The sequence below is a fragment of the Neovison vison genome, chromosome 5 (assembly GCF_020171115.1).
Source record: "Neovison vison isolate M4711 chromosome 5, ASM_NN_V1, whole genome shotgun sequence".
Lineage (NCBI taxonomy): Eukaryota > Metazoa > Chordata > Mammalia > Carnivora > Mustelidae > Neogale > Neogale vison.
The window spans coordinates 66,784,108-66,798,437 of NC_058095.1; the positions used below are offsets into that span (position 1 = coordinate 66,784,108).

The 14,330-nt window shown below is 43.8% G+C and overlaps 1 protein-coding gene across 2 annotated transcripts in view; it reads left to right on the plus strand.

Annotated features, from left to right (window-relative positions):
- The first annotated feature begins 2,234 nt into the window (after nt 1-2,234).
- Nucleotides 2,235-14,330, plus strand: part of LOC122906817 (serine/threonine-protein kinase ULK2) — a 100,802-nt gene continuing 88,706 nt past the window's right edge. The window contains exons 1-3 of one of the 2 annotated variants that reach the window (XM_044249221.1): nt 2,235-2,799; nt 4,007-4,099; nt 5,225-5,266. In XM_044249221.1, the coding sequence (XP_044105156.1) occupies nt 2,710-2,799; nt 4,007-4,099; nt 5,225-5,266 (225 nt within the window). In that variant the 5' untranslated portion in view covers nt 2,235-2,709. The remainder of the gene's footprint in view (nt 2,800-4,006; nt 4,100-5,224; nt 5,267-14,330) is intronic. The other variant, XM_044249222.1, reaches the window with a different exon arrangement.

The window sequence follows — 14,330 nt, forward strand, 5'->3', positions numbered from 1 at the left end:
GCCTGGGAAAGTACCCCCTGTGCTCCCCGAGATGCTGACTGCCAAGTACAACATGGGAAAGGCTGTCAGACCTAGTCTAGATGTATACCTCCCCATTGCTCCCTGCTCTCCAGAAAATGTATGCTAATTGTTCCTGCAGGGAACAATTCTGGAATTGTAGAAAGAATAGGAAGAATTCTCCAGACATGTGTTAGATAAACCACCCTTATGTGGGTATAGATGGTCCATCCCTGGAACTGAAGAGCTTTGATTTTGTTCATACGAGAGCTACTGGGGGAGTATACAGAAGAGGGAAGGGGGAATCGTCCTGAGGGCACTGGTCTGGGATTTGGGAAGTACCGCCTAAAGCTTTGACTTCACTTTACTTACCTGGCAGTTTCGTAAATTGTTCTTTGGATAAGCCAGGCACTGGTTAAATGCTTCACATGCTTAACTCACTTAATGGACCTGATGAGACAGTTACTGTCTTCACTTTACAAGTGAGGAAACTGAGTCACAGGAAGTTATAAGTAACTTATTCAGAATCCTACAGCCCATAAGATGCATTCCTGAAGACCTATTTTTTGGGTAGTGGTGGTGGGGGATTAGCACATTAAATCCTATATTCCAGGGCACCTGGGTGGCTCAGCCTGTTAAGCCTCTGCTTTTGGCTCAGGTCACAATCTCAGGGTCCTGAAATCCATCCCACACCTCTCTCTCTCTCAAATAAATACAAAAAATCCTTTTAAAAAATACTATACCCTATTTAAATATCCATATTTAAACATTTACAATAAAGAAGCTTTCTTTTTTTTTTTTAAAGATTTTATTTATTTATTTGACAGACAGAGATCACAAGTAGGCAGAGAAGTAGGCAGAGGGAGAGGAGGAAGCAGACTCCCTGCTGAGCAGAGAGCCCTATGCAGGGCTTGATCCCAGGACCCTGGGATCATGACCCGAGCCGAAAGCAGAGGCTTTAACCCACTGAGCCACCCAGGCGCCCCAATAAAGAAGCTTTCAAACAGGGAAAAGAATCATTTCCAGATGAATTTTTGTGTCCCTGTGCATATTTGCTTCATTTGCTTTTCTGTTTGGAAGGCTCCAGATCTCTCCATAGTGTCCAACACTCACCTGGGCTAGATTTTGAGATAGGGGTAGAATGACGTAGGTATGCACAGAAGTGATAGAAGAATTCCAAGACCCTACATTTTGAGGGTTTGAGGAAGGGAGGTTCTTCCTCTGAGAATTCCAGCTGGAGGTTCTTAGGGTCTCTGTGCCGCCTTCAGGTCAGTTTGCCGGGATGGACCTGGGGTGGGAAATGTGGTTCTGGTGGTAAGGGATAACCTAAGTTCAAATATACTAAACAACTGAACATACCGGGATATATGGGGTCTGAGTTTTCTAAGATATTTTCAAGTTTATTGTCTATAAAAAGGTTTTGTAAGACTCTTCCTTGAGGAAAGTTGCCAGGTAATTTCTTTGACGCTTGAACTTCAATAATCAGGGAGAAAAGCAAGCTCCCTTAAAACTATTCAAAGGTAAGCCTGAGAGCAAACTAGCAGGATATCTGGTGGTTGGAAGCAGGGGTTCTCATTATGAGGGCCGTGGAAAATGTATTCAATACCGAGTCTGCGTGCATAAACATTTCTCCGGAAAGAGGGTCTTCAGCAGTCCTCAGCTTCTCACAGAAGTGAAGGGACCCCCAAAATGTGCAAAGCCCCTGCCCAGCCACATCTTCAGGGACCCTGGGGAGTAAACCCAGATAGGTCAGGGAAGACACGCAGCTTGGCAGCACGACCTCCGCTTTCAGAGGGCGTGGGGAAAGCCGGGCTCTAGGAGATGGTCCTTTGCTCTGACCGGTTCCCTGAGGTCTGTACTGCACAAGAGATGCCTGGTCCCTCCTGCAGTTGGGAGTTCACGACCCGCTTCCCCGAAGCCCGCCTCCCAGTGGGCTCCAGCCCGGGTCGTGGCAAGCTCGAATCTACTCCCAGGCCCAGCACGAAGGCTGCAGCGCGTAACGAGCTGTGGTTCCAACAGCTCGCATCCTTCTTCCCCGCCTGGGCGAGGGACTGGGGACGGGCCTCCACAACAGTGCCGCGTCCCCGGACCCGCGCGCACTCATTTTCCTGGCGGAGGGAACCGGCCTTGGCGGGCGCAGCGTCCTACAAGACGTGCTGACGTCGCGTTGGGCCGGCAGTCGGCTCGGGAGCGGCCGGCGCGCTCTTGTGCGTTGGGCCTCGCTGCGAGGCAGGGAGGCGCGCACGGACGGTGGTTGTGCTGGTCCTAGGGCGGCGGCCGCCTCCGCAGGAGCACCCGGGGCTGAGGGGGCCGACGCGGCCGGACGAACTGGGGATGGGGAGGACCGAGCCCCGCACCTCTCCCGGTCGCGCGTGCTGCTCCGGGGGTGCACAGTGACGGCTGCGGCGCCCCTGGCCGGGCAGCGCTGAGGCCGCTTCGCCAAGGGAGCCTTCGGCCGGCGGCGGGCCGGGCCATGAGGAGCGGCCGGGGCCGGGCCAGGCCTCGCTGATCCCGGCCCCGCGCGGAAGCCTTCTCCGTTTCCGCTCCGGCCTCTCGGCATGAGTGTCCGCTTGGGCCGGGGGCCGCGGCTGCCCCAGTCCGGCGGCCCGCGGGCGCGCTCCGGGTCGGCGGGCTCGCGGTGCTGAGCCCGGCCCGCCCCGCTGCCGCTGCCCGCCCGCCCGCCCGCCCGCTGTATGCCCCGGGGGCGCGGCCATGGAGGTGGTGGGCGACTTCGAGTACAGCAAGAGGGACCTCGTGGGACACGGGGCCTTCGCCGTGGTCTTCCGGGGGCGGCACCGCCAGGTGAGCCCCGCCGGCGGGGGCGAGGCCGGGGTCTCTTGTGCCGCGGCCGGACAGGGTGATCCTGAAACTTGGCGACGCCGCGGGCGCAGAGACCCCCCCGGGGTCGGCTGGCCGCCCTGAGGCCTGCCATTGTGCGCGCTGTCAGTGTCGCGGGGTTTGTTTTGGTCGGGCGAGGATTGTTTTGAGGCCGAAGCCGCTAGGCAGCGCTCCACCTACCGACGGGCCGCTCGGCCTCTGATTTCCTCCTTGCAGAGCGCCTGGCAACCGGAGTGCACTTAGGGGCTCACCGTCCTGGGCCGCGGGGACGTGCCTTCCCACCAGAATGTGCCCAGGATACGAGTCGGAAAGGACAGCACGGTCCCCTGCCCAGCTCCGGGCTCGGGCGTGGACGCACCTTAGGTTTTTCCGCACCCTGGGCTGCCAAGGCTTGTCACTTTTGAGGTCGATAATTGCAGACCCAGCGGAAAACGGGCTGGTTTCCCGTTAGCCCGAGACTTTCTCAAACTCGGGGCGGGGTGGTATTGCATTTCCCGGCGTTGGTTCCTCTACGCGCGGACGAGCCCCGTACCACCTTCCCTAAGTGGGGTTAGACTGGCCGGTGGAAAAGATGGTTGGATGCTGCCTTTTTCCATCCCAGTAAACATAAACGCAAATTCAAAAATGTCTTAAAGCTCTTGCTGTTCCACAAACAGGGGCCCACGAGGTTTTCGAATCTAAAAAAATTTGGGAAGAGCACGTAGGGAGTGGAAATAATCAGAGGCGTTTGAAATAAATCCTTGTTCGCAAGGGGCCTGTTAAAAGTGGGCTTTTTTTTTTTTCCTTATCAGAGTAATAAAAACTTACTTTCCTTTAATATGAGAATAACCGCAAACTCAACGGAAAGTAATTAAAAGAGGACTAAATCTTGCCAGGCGATCAAATACCGCCTTCCAGTTTATTATCTGCATTTCTCTGTAACTTTAAAGTGACTATAAACTTTGTCCTTTGTTTCACTTCCTTCTGGTTACTATGTGGTCTTCATAGTTACTGTTTTTAGTGGCTGTCTTGTAGGACATTAGCTTTTAATTTATGAAATCCTTTTCCTATTGGAGATTCAGATTCTTTTCCATCCTCCCCTCCCCCACTGTTTATGAATTTGCTAAGAACACCTTGTAGATGATGTTTCTGTAAAACAATTTCCCTGAATAACACTACTTTTCCTTTTCAGAAAACGGATTGGGAGGTAGCTATTAAAAGTATTAATAAAAAGAACTTGTCAAAATCACAAATACTGCTTGGGAAGGAAATTAAGATCTTAAAGGTATGTTGCTTTATGTGGTATTTCATACTGGGTTAAAACTTATTTTAAATTAATGCATGATGACATCTTTAGTAATTTTGGCCCTTGGAGCCAGGTTTGAGAATTTTCACCTGTTGCTCTCATTTTTGCATGCTCAGTTTTTTGAGACATTTGAGTACTCGGAAGCTATTTTTAAGAACAGATGTTTGTGGCCTGTGGCCAGCGCCTAGAGGGATTCTGTGAAGACTGATTTTAGCTTCTAATTTCTTCTTTTCTCTAGTTATTGTGTTACTGTTTGAGAAGAGGCACAGTCTTCTTATCCCTTTAGCCCTTCTCTTGATCTCTTTCAGGTGACACTTAAATATGGGGGTGGAAACTGGGGGGAGATAGAATCTTTTTTCCTTGTAAATCGAAAAAAAAATTTATTTACCTTGGAAGTGGTCTTTTTAGATCACTCACAAGCAGTGTTATCCAAGTGAGGTGCTTTGGGGAAAAAAATGGTCATCCAGTCAAATACATGTGGAAAATCCCGTTTACTGCATACTTCTTGGAGAGTCACAAAGCACTTTGCTCAGTAAAGAAAATCTGAAAAATTGCGCAATGAAGAAACTGGCTTAGGTGTGTTTAACTCTGTGTTCCCCAAGCTGATGTGAACATAGAGCTCTCACCTCAAACCAGTTTTCATCAAAACTACTACTCTGTGGAGAGCTCTTTGGTAAGAATTATAGCTCTTTGAGCTAAGAATCATGCTTTGTTTTCTTTCAGGCAAATAATGTGCTCTTAAAAAGCACTTTGGAATTTCATGCCTTTATTGCTGTTAGAAATGTATATTGAATTCGAAAGACCCCCAGAGAGTCTGGTCATACTAACTGTGACATTTATTTTGTCAGTGAGATACTCACCTTGTTAAGAGTCTAAGTAAGAAACGATCTTGGTGAAGAAGCATTTAGGATTCAGGTAGTTTGATTGGGCACATTTCCTCTTATTCTTTATAGATTGAATTGTTCTAATCCAGTAATGGAAGTGTAGTATACAGAAAGAGTATATAGTACGTGTATGTGTGTGGACACTTAGTATTTATTTGCATGTTAAGATATATTTATTAGAGCGATCACAAATATTTTAAATTCTCAATTTCCTTAACAGGAACTTCAGCATGAAAATATTGTAGCACTCTATGATGTTCAGGTACCTCCTTATTATTATTATCATTTCTTAATTTGCATGTTAGTAAAGAACTTTGCTATTTCTTACAAATTTAAGTGGATTGTAATAGAAATAGAAAATTGCCTTATTCTTGTTGGAAAGGTATATAGTTTGAATTACATGTTTATTAACTAAAAAACTGTTTAAAGTAGTGTAGAGGGATAGGAGGGAGTAATGTGCTGCACGAGTATAGTTATAGTTGTACTACAGGAGTAGTGTTGGTTTAGGTCAAGGAGAGGAATACTGATACCAGATCTAACATTTCTTTTTTTCCCTACCATTTCTGTAATAAATGTAAAAAGGACTGTTGTGGGCTATTTAAAAATCAGAGCTTTATTTTTACTGCAAAAGCAACATTTGTTAATTGTGGAAGTATTAGGAAAAAAATAAAAACAAAGAAAGCATACATATTCATCACCTGATATATCTGTGTTTATCACCATGGCATACGGGAGAGTTGAATTTTATTTGGAAGTGGGAAGGCAAAGTTCTGAGGTTCTCTTCTAAGGCAACATTTTTCCCCTTGGAAATCCTTTTAAAATGCCCAATTTTGGAGAAAATTACTATTTGGGAGGGGCAGAGCACCAGAATAAGTAGTTATCTTATATTTAGGGGCCATATTGTGTTTTAAATTCTAGAATCACTGTTTTCTAGTGTGGTAGCCACTGTGTGAGAGCCACAGTGATCTGAGATCTTCGGGGAGGGGCGGGTAGGGCAGCCGACTCGGCTTCTCCCTGAATTCTCACTAGGATTCTTACTAGGACTAGTGTGCTTGATTTACTTTATTTCCTTCTTTTGTTTTTCTTAGTCTGGACAGTTGAATCCCAGTAAAGTAAATGGACATGTTATATGAGCCTGCTGTATGTATTTCTAGCTCAAACCTTTTCTGTGCACACTTCCATTACTCGAATTCATTTGTTTTCTAAAGCTTGGAGTGGCTACTATGTGCCAGACATTGTTCTAAGGGTTAGGAATAAAGCTGGGAGTAAAACAAAGTCCTTGCTTTCAGTGTGCTTAATTTTAGTGGGGTGACACAAAATGGACTATGAGACAAAAGGACAAAACGCCCTTCGTGTGCTGCTTTTTTGCATGTAGTGACTTTTCACATAGTCCTATCATACTATGAAGTATTTAACTAAACCCACGTTACAAGATGTTTATTTTTTTTTCCATTGCAGAAAGTGTTATGAGGGTATTAAATAAATTCTGAACATAGCTTGGATTCTTTACGTTCAGTTTCTAGCATTGGAATCACCAGGGCAGATAAATAGCACACAGAGTTGTAAAGTTTTTGACTGTAGTGTGTGATTACTCTCCCCCAAAATTGCAATTTAAATTTCGTGTGCAGACTATGTGAGTGCTGTGGGATGTGCTCATTACCTGTTTAAATAGGTGTAACTCATTCCTTTAAGAAATTGAAAGCAGCATAGCAAGAAATGGGAAAAAACTTGAAAGTCAAAACTAAACTTATCTCACCATCCCTGGTTGAAATGTTGATTCTCCTCAGAGCTGTTTGTGTAGTTCATCTTACTCTCTGGAGACAGAGGGCACCAAGTGGTACAAGTCAGTGCCTGGTACAAAAATTGTTTAAATAATATTAACTCTTAATTTCCCTTTTTTTTTTTTTTTAAAAGATTTTATTTATTTATTTGACAGACAGAAATCACAAGAAGGCAGAGAGGCAGGCAGAGAGAGAGGAGGAAGCTGACTCCCTGTGGAGCAGAGAGCCCGCTGTGGGGCTCAATCCCAGGACCCTGGGATCATGACCGGAGCTGAAGGCAGAGGCTTTAACCCGCTGAGCCACCCAGGCACCCCTAATTTCCCATTTTTTGAGAAGCACAGACAACCCTGTCAATTGCAGAGGAGATTTGGCTTTCAGAAAATAGAGAGTATACTTAGATTTCATTCTATTAGAAAAATGTTCTTAAGCACTAGCTTTGGTTGTAGAGTGAGATATTTAGGAGTAACAAGTACTCAGAAACCTGAATTATCAAACGATCAGGAATTTTAAGATGACTGCATTAAAATGTTTGTATTTTGTGCATTTTGTATACTACTAGAAATATGGACATTTATGGAATATCAGTCAAATACATTTTTGAGCATTTGACTAAGGAGTAAACAGTCTTAACCTAATATTTTAGATTTGCTTCCTTAATTGCTTCCATTATGTTGGTAGAGACAGTACAGTAATTTTATCTACTTGAAATAAACATTGTTTTTCCTGGCCATCAGTTTTGGAGATTTGTCTAAAGTTTATGGATACACTTTTATAAATTGAGAACTTCCAACACTGTAAAAAATCAAGTTTCAGTTTAGATGACACTTAAAAAGCAACATGCTTTCCCTAATGAAAAAAATTAGTATATCCCCATAGTTAAAATAATCATTATGAACATGAATAAATTAGAAAAGAAATAGCAATTTTCAGAGATAAATTGAGTTTTCAAAATATATATATATATATATATATATATATGCAGCTATAATCATTTATACTTAGATTTTTAAGCTTTGCATTGTGAGGGACTTAATAATAGTATTTTTATATAAATGCAACTTGTTTTATTAGACTTAGTGTATTTTGGATACCTTTTCATATCAACAGAGTACCATTGGCTAAATGATAATTACTTGAAACCCAGCTGTGGCCATTTGGGTTGTTTCTTATTTTTCCGTGTTAGAAACAGTGCTGCAGAGAAAGCTGTGTACATATCTTTGCTAATTTAAATGAGTGTTCCAGTAGAGTAAATTCCTGGTCATGAAATCATCTGGTAAAAGCTATTAGCATGTTGCCTTGCAGAAGGTTGTACCAATTTATTTTGATTTAATGACCTGGTTAGTTGTCATTTTTTTTTTCCTTAAATCATTAATGCATTGGCCATCTTCATGTTTTATTTGCTTTTTTGTATTCTTCTGTGACTTTCCTGTTACCATTCTGTGGTGCTTTTGTTGTGTTCATTGTTCTTACTGATTTCTTTGTAATAAGTATTTCTTGGATCAGTTAATGAGAGTATACAGGAGTAGAGTGGTAAACAAAATAGAAATGGTCCTTGCATATTGGGGAAGAGGACAGGAAGCAAATAGCTACTTATTCAAAGTGTGCACCATGCTGTGAAGGAGAAGAGGACAGTTAAGACCTTTGAGAAGAAAGGGTATGGGGGTGAGGGGAGTAGGGCTCCCCACTTTGTGGGGTGGGGAAGACTTGGTGAAGAAATGGTGTTAAGCTTGATGGAAGAGTGGGAGACGGCCAGGCCTAGGTAGGTGGGAGAAGGGCAGATAAGAGCCCCAAGCAGAGAAGTCTTCTGTGTAGAGCAGACGGGAAGGATGAGAGCTTGAGGAGCTGGGAGAAGCCTGGGTCAGGGGTGGGAGTGCAGGGGTGTGGGGAGGGGAGTGGTAGCTGGTGATGGCCTTAATGCTGGCAGGGGCCACAGGCAGTCTTGATTCTGACTTCAGTGGCACTAAGCCACTGAAGACTTTTAAGAGCAAGAGAGAGATACCATTTCTGTTTTTCAAAAGATACCTATCTTTGAGCCTTCTGGACAGGAGATAAGTATTGTCAGGAGTACTTCACCGGCGTACTTGTCAATTGTCAGGATAAATATCCACCGCTAGGTAATTTCTAGGGTTGTGAGGAAAAGATGATTCATTTAATAAAATGGTGCTGGCAAAGCTGAGTTGTCTGAGAAAAAGTAGTATGGATCCCTATTCTCATCATTTTCTTTCTTTTTTTTTTTTTTTTTTTTTAGATTTTATTTATTCGACAGACAGAGATCACAAGTAGGCAGGGAGGCAGGCAGAGAGAGAGGAGGAAGCAGGCTCCCTGCTAAGCAGAGAACCCAACGTGGGGCTCGATCCCAGGACTCTGGGATCACGACCTGAGCCAGAGGCAGAGGCTTTAACCCACTGAGCCACCCAGGTGCCCCAGTTCTCATCATTTTCCACAGTAATTCCCAAATGAATTAAATGAATTAAAAAGAATTTAATTTCCAAATGACTTTAAATATATAAAATAAAGAGCAAGAGTCTTAGAATAATATATATATTTTAAGATTTTATTTATTTATTTGTTTTTTTGAGACAGAGCACTAGCAGGGAGGTGAGTAGAGGGAGAGGGAGAAGCAGGCTCCCCACTGAGCAGGGAACCTGATGTGGGGCTCGATCCCAGGACCCTGAGATCATGGCCTGAGCTGAAGGCACACGCTTGACCGACTGAGCCACCCAGAGCCCCAGGAATCTTAGAATAATATTTAGATGACTGTAATTCAAGAGTTGGAAAGGTATTTTAAATCAAGAAATTCAGAAGCTATAGAATTTTTCAAAGGTTGCCTTATGGCAAATAGTACCATGAACAAATGGACAGGCATAAAAAGGAACAAACTTGATACCTGCCACAGCATATTAATTTTAAACATAAGCTTGTGTTTCAATGTCCTGATTGGGTGGGGGCCTGTGGTGCAGGTCCTGAAAGAACTCACTCAGCGCAGAACAGAGGAGCTAGACGTTTGCTGAATATGCCATAAGGGAGCAGTGGGCAGGAGGGAAGGGAGAGACTGTCTTTGGAGGAGGCAGTGGTGGGGACTGTATTTATAATGCAGAGTGAAGAGGTAGGGGCACATATAGAACTTTCCATTTTTTGTTATCTATGTGGTTACGTTGGTCACTTAGGCTCTGTGACCATTTCAAGGCGGGTCACTTAAGGAGCCTGTTTGCAGCATGGAGGTCGTTGTGGGTCTTTCTGCCTGGCTCACATTTCCATTGCTCAAGCCTGTTGCCTAAAAGTGGCCTCTATAGTGCTGAGGAAAAGAAGCCAGCCATATACAGCTCCTGTTTACGATTCCTTGTTTGGGAGCTCTGAGAAGAGGCAGAACTGAGTGAGGGTGGTAGAAGTCAGGGAAGGCGCAGGAGAGGGTGGTGCCTCCAGGGAGCCAGGGACAGCCAAGGGGATGAAAGAACTTTCTGGATGATGGAAATGATCTGTCTTTCGATTGGAAGGGTGGTTACATTTGTCAAAACCCCTGAAATGTATACTTCAACCGGTGTATGTTAATGAATATACATTATACTATAGTAAAATTTTAAAAAAGAGGAAGTATTTACAACACAACAAATACCAGGCTAATATCTCAAACATATAAATTGTCTCACAAATTGGTAAGGAAAAGATAACCCAAAGAGACAGTAAGCGAAGGATATAAATTGTTGGTTCTCATAAGAGAAATAAAAATGGCTAATGTGTGAAATATTCTCTCTCTCTCTTTCTGATAAATAAATAAATAGGGGGGAAAATAAATAAATAAATAAGGGGAGAAAAAAAGGGACGACTGGGTGGCTCAGTTGGTTAAGCTACTGCCTTTGGCTCAGGTCATGATCCCAGAGTCCTGGGATCGAGTCCCGCCTTGGGCTCCTTGCTTAGCCGGGAGCCTGCCTCTCTCTCCGCCTCTGCCTGCCTCTCTGCCTGCTTGTGTGCTTTCTCTCTCTCTCTTTCTGACGAATAAATAAATAAATAAAATCTTTAAAAATAAAATGGCTAATGTATGAAATGATATTCATGAACAAGTAGCAGGGAAATGTAAATTAAAGAAACAGTGAGATGTCCCTTCTCACGCATCCCTTTGGCAAATTAAAAAGTGCCTCAGTTCCTACTGGTGGAAATGAGGAGGAGGTGTACAGTGTGCTCATGGATCACTGGTAGAAATGGGAGTTGTTAGAACATTTTTGGTATGCTGTTGGACAATATTTTGCTTCCACACCCTGTAAGAATATTCTTAGCGTTTGCAGTCAGACTAATCCCGGTGATGTAAGTCAGGGCTTATTGGTCCTTTGCTCGGGCTCTGCAGCAGCTCCCCATTTTTATCAAAGTAAACGCCAAAGTACTTACTTGCACGGCATGACCCTAATATCTCTGACCCGCCTCCTAGTTCCCTGGGCTTGCTGCTTCTGCTCCGTTCTCAGGGCCTTCCTCTTCCTTCCCTAAGGCCTTTCTTCCCAGGTACACCGTATATACAGATGTTTCTCTGTCTTTGTAGTACATATAGACATATTCTCAGCCTCCTTGAGGTCTTTACACAAGTGTTATGTTTTCAACAAATACATTTCAGCTTTCTTCAGCCACCCTCAGTAGAATCGCAGTCCCCTCCCCAGCACTGTCTCCCTTCCCTACTTGTTTTTCAAAGCACTCATGACCCTCTAATAGATTTTATATATTCAATTCTTTTGTTTGGTGTCTCTCCCCGACTCTTACCTCTTAGAACTGAAGCTTAACGAGAATAGGGCATGTATCTCTATCCTCACCACCTAGAACAGTGTCTTTTATATAGTGGGCAGTTTAAAAATATTTGAATATTACCATTAGAAATACACACTTTTTACTACAAGAAAGTTGTGAAAAGGTGACATACCAGCTGGAAATACTGACTATTTGGAGGGGTGGAGATAAGCAAAAAGGTGGAAATGGATTATGTTAAAACATACAAAAATGTATGTATGTGCCCCATTTGTGTGTGAGTGTACGTATGAAGGTGTAAACTATCAGGTCAGTCTCAGATGGTGAGATGAAGGTGACTTCTTTCAAATGTGTTGTATCTTAAGGTCTTGCAATAAACATTTTGTAATTGAGGAATAAAAGTGATTTTCTTTTTTTGTGGGGGAGTATTCACTTCTGCTTTCTTTCTTTCTGTAATGCTTGGGCAGTCTTCTGATTATGAATTTGCATTCCAGGTCCTTTAACGCCAGTGAGGCAGTACATACATCTAAACATTAGCTTTAACCATTATGGTTAAAGGTTAGGTTATGGTTAAATGGTTAGGAAAAGAAATATTCTCTGTTATAAATCAGTGGGCATAGGTGTCTGTTAAAGTATGTAAACCACTGGCTACTCTGGAGAATGGGCAGGGGTGGGTATGGGGACACTGCGGGTGAGGGGTCTGGGTGATAGCGGTGGCACCCCTGGAAATGGAGAGGCCTAGATGGATGGGTGAGACATTTAGGAAACAGGGCTGATAGTAGCTGTGTGAGGTGAAGAAGAGGAAGCAGACTGTGTGAGGTGTGTGTGGTGAAGTAGCTGTGTGAGGTGCAGAAGAGGTGAAGCAGACTCCCTGTGGAGCTGGGAGCCCGATCTGGGACTCCATCCCGGGATGCCAAGATTCAGCCATCCTGAGGCCCCGCATCTGTTCTTTAATAGCCTCTAGGTTTCATATCACGTAGGGAGTTCTCCACTATGAAATTTTAAAAATGACCCTCTGCCATTTTCTTCTAGTCTTTGTGGTTTTGGTTTTCGTATTTATGTCTTTGGTCTCTGGAATTTATGTGCAGAGAAATGATATAGGGGCTCATCTGATTTTTCAGAAGGGTAACCCAAACTTTTACCTGTTGTTGAGTACAACTGCAGAAGAGGGTGATACTGTGGGCCTGTTGCAAAGAATCAGGCAATTTGAAGAATTACGGGCAAATCGGGTTTAGATTAGGGAAGTCCTTTGTTATCACTTATTAAGTTTGTAACTGGGGCCCAAGGGTACATGAGCACCTGGTGCCTGGGGTCCCGAATGGACCAGGTTTGACCATTCACCACTAACAAAATACAAAGACAGAGAAATGAGTGGTGGTGAAAGGAAAAAGGAACTTTTTAGTGCGGCCAACACTGGGAAGACAGCCTAGAGTAACTCTCAAAAGATGATCTCCAAAGTGCTGAAAATACTTCAAGGTTCATGTAAGGAAAATGTGGGGCAAAGATTGGTGGGTACATGCAAGTGGACAGGAAAGGCCACCCTTAGGTGACCTGGGGGCTCTCTGAAGGTCACCTGATTAACATAACAAAAGAGCCCTTCATCTCTCATCCTTTAGGCGTTTACAAGGATTTTCTTTCTTCTTTTATGAATAACCCATAGAAGTCACCTAAGGGGTGGAGAATGAATCAGGAAGAGTAGCAGACAAATGGTGAGGGGTGGGTTTCAGGAGTCCAGACTTTGCTTTCAATTTTTCTCATGCTCTTTACTGAATTGTTTTGTTACTTTAGTTTCTCCCCTTCTGATCCTGAGCATCTGAATTCTGCTGGAAAGAGCACCTAGTCATGCTATCTGGTTTTTAAATTCACTTTGTCTTTATTGTTCTTTCAAATTACAGAAGTAATAGGCCATAAGTGGAAAAACAATTTAAGTAGTCTAGCAGTGTATAAAGTAAAAAAGAGATGCCCTCTGCTGATAGCTCCCTTTATTTCTTTTTCCAGAAAAAAACCACTGTTGTGCGTCCTTCAAAAGACTTTATTTTTTTTCCAATTTATTTATTTTCAGAAAAACAGTATTCATTATTTTTTCACCACACCCAGTGCTCCATGCAAGCCGTGCCCTCTATAATACCCACCACCTGGTACCCCAACCTCCCACCCCCCCGCCACTTCAAACCCCTCAGATAAGACTTTATTTTTTATTTATAAACACCACCCCCTTGGTAAAGGGAGATGATAACCCAAGCCGGCTTACTCATAGGATGCTCTCAGGCTGGCTAATACAATGTAAACCCAAGGAGAATAATCCTGAGGATTGTGTTTTTAGTTGAACAAATTGTTTTTTAAATTGATTCATCTAAATTTTTGTATTCTGGCATAGAGTTCTTCATAATAATACCTTGCTTCCCCCCCCCCCTTAGGGATTTTCTATCTTATTAAGGAGTTTGAGTAGGGAAATGATAAATTGAATTCATTGTGTTTAATTCTGTGGATGGAAGTTCCCCAGGGAGGAGTTGAGGATGAGGATTTCCTGAGTTTTAGTCCAGGAGATCAGATGTGTGTTCAGCTTTGGGAAACCCTCCATGCTTTGGCTCACAGGCCTGCTGGCCTCGTTTCTCGGCCTTCTGACCCTCCAAGTACCTCTTCAAGTTCCACCCTAGTGCCCCACTACCGTCGGTGTTTCAGTTTGTCCGCAGACACCCTGAGTGGTTGTTTGCTCATTTTGCGGACTCTTTCCTGGCTCTCGGAGCTTACTTCTGCTCCAGATGTCTTACATGCTTTGCTTAAAACGTGCGCTATTTTGTAGTGGAGGAGGGTGTTCAA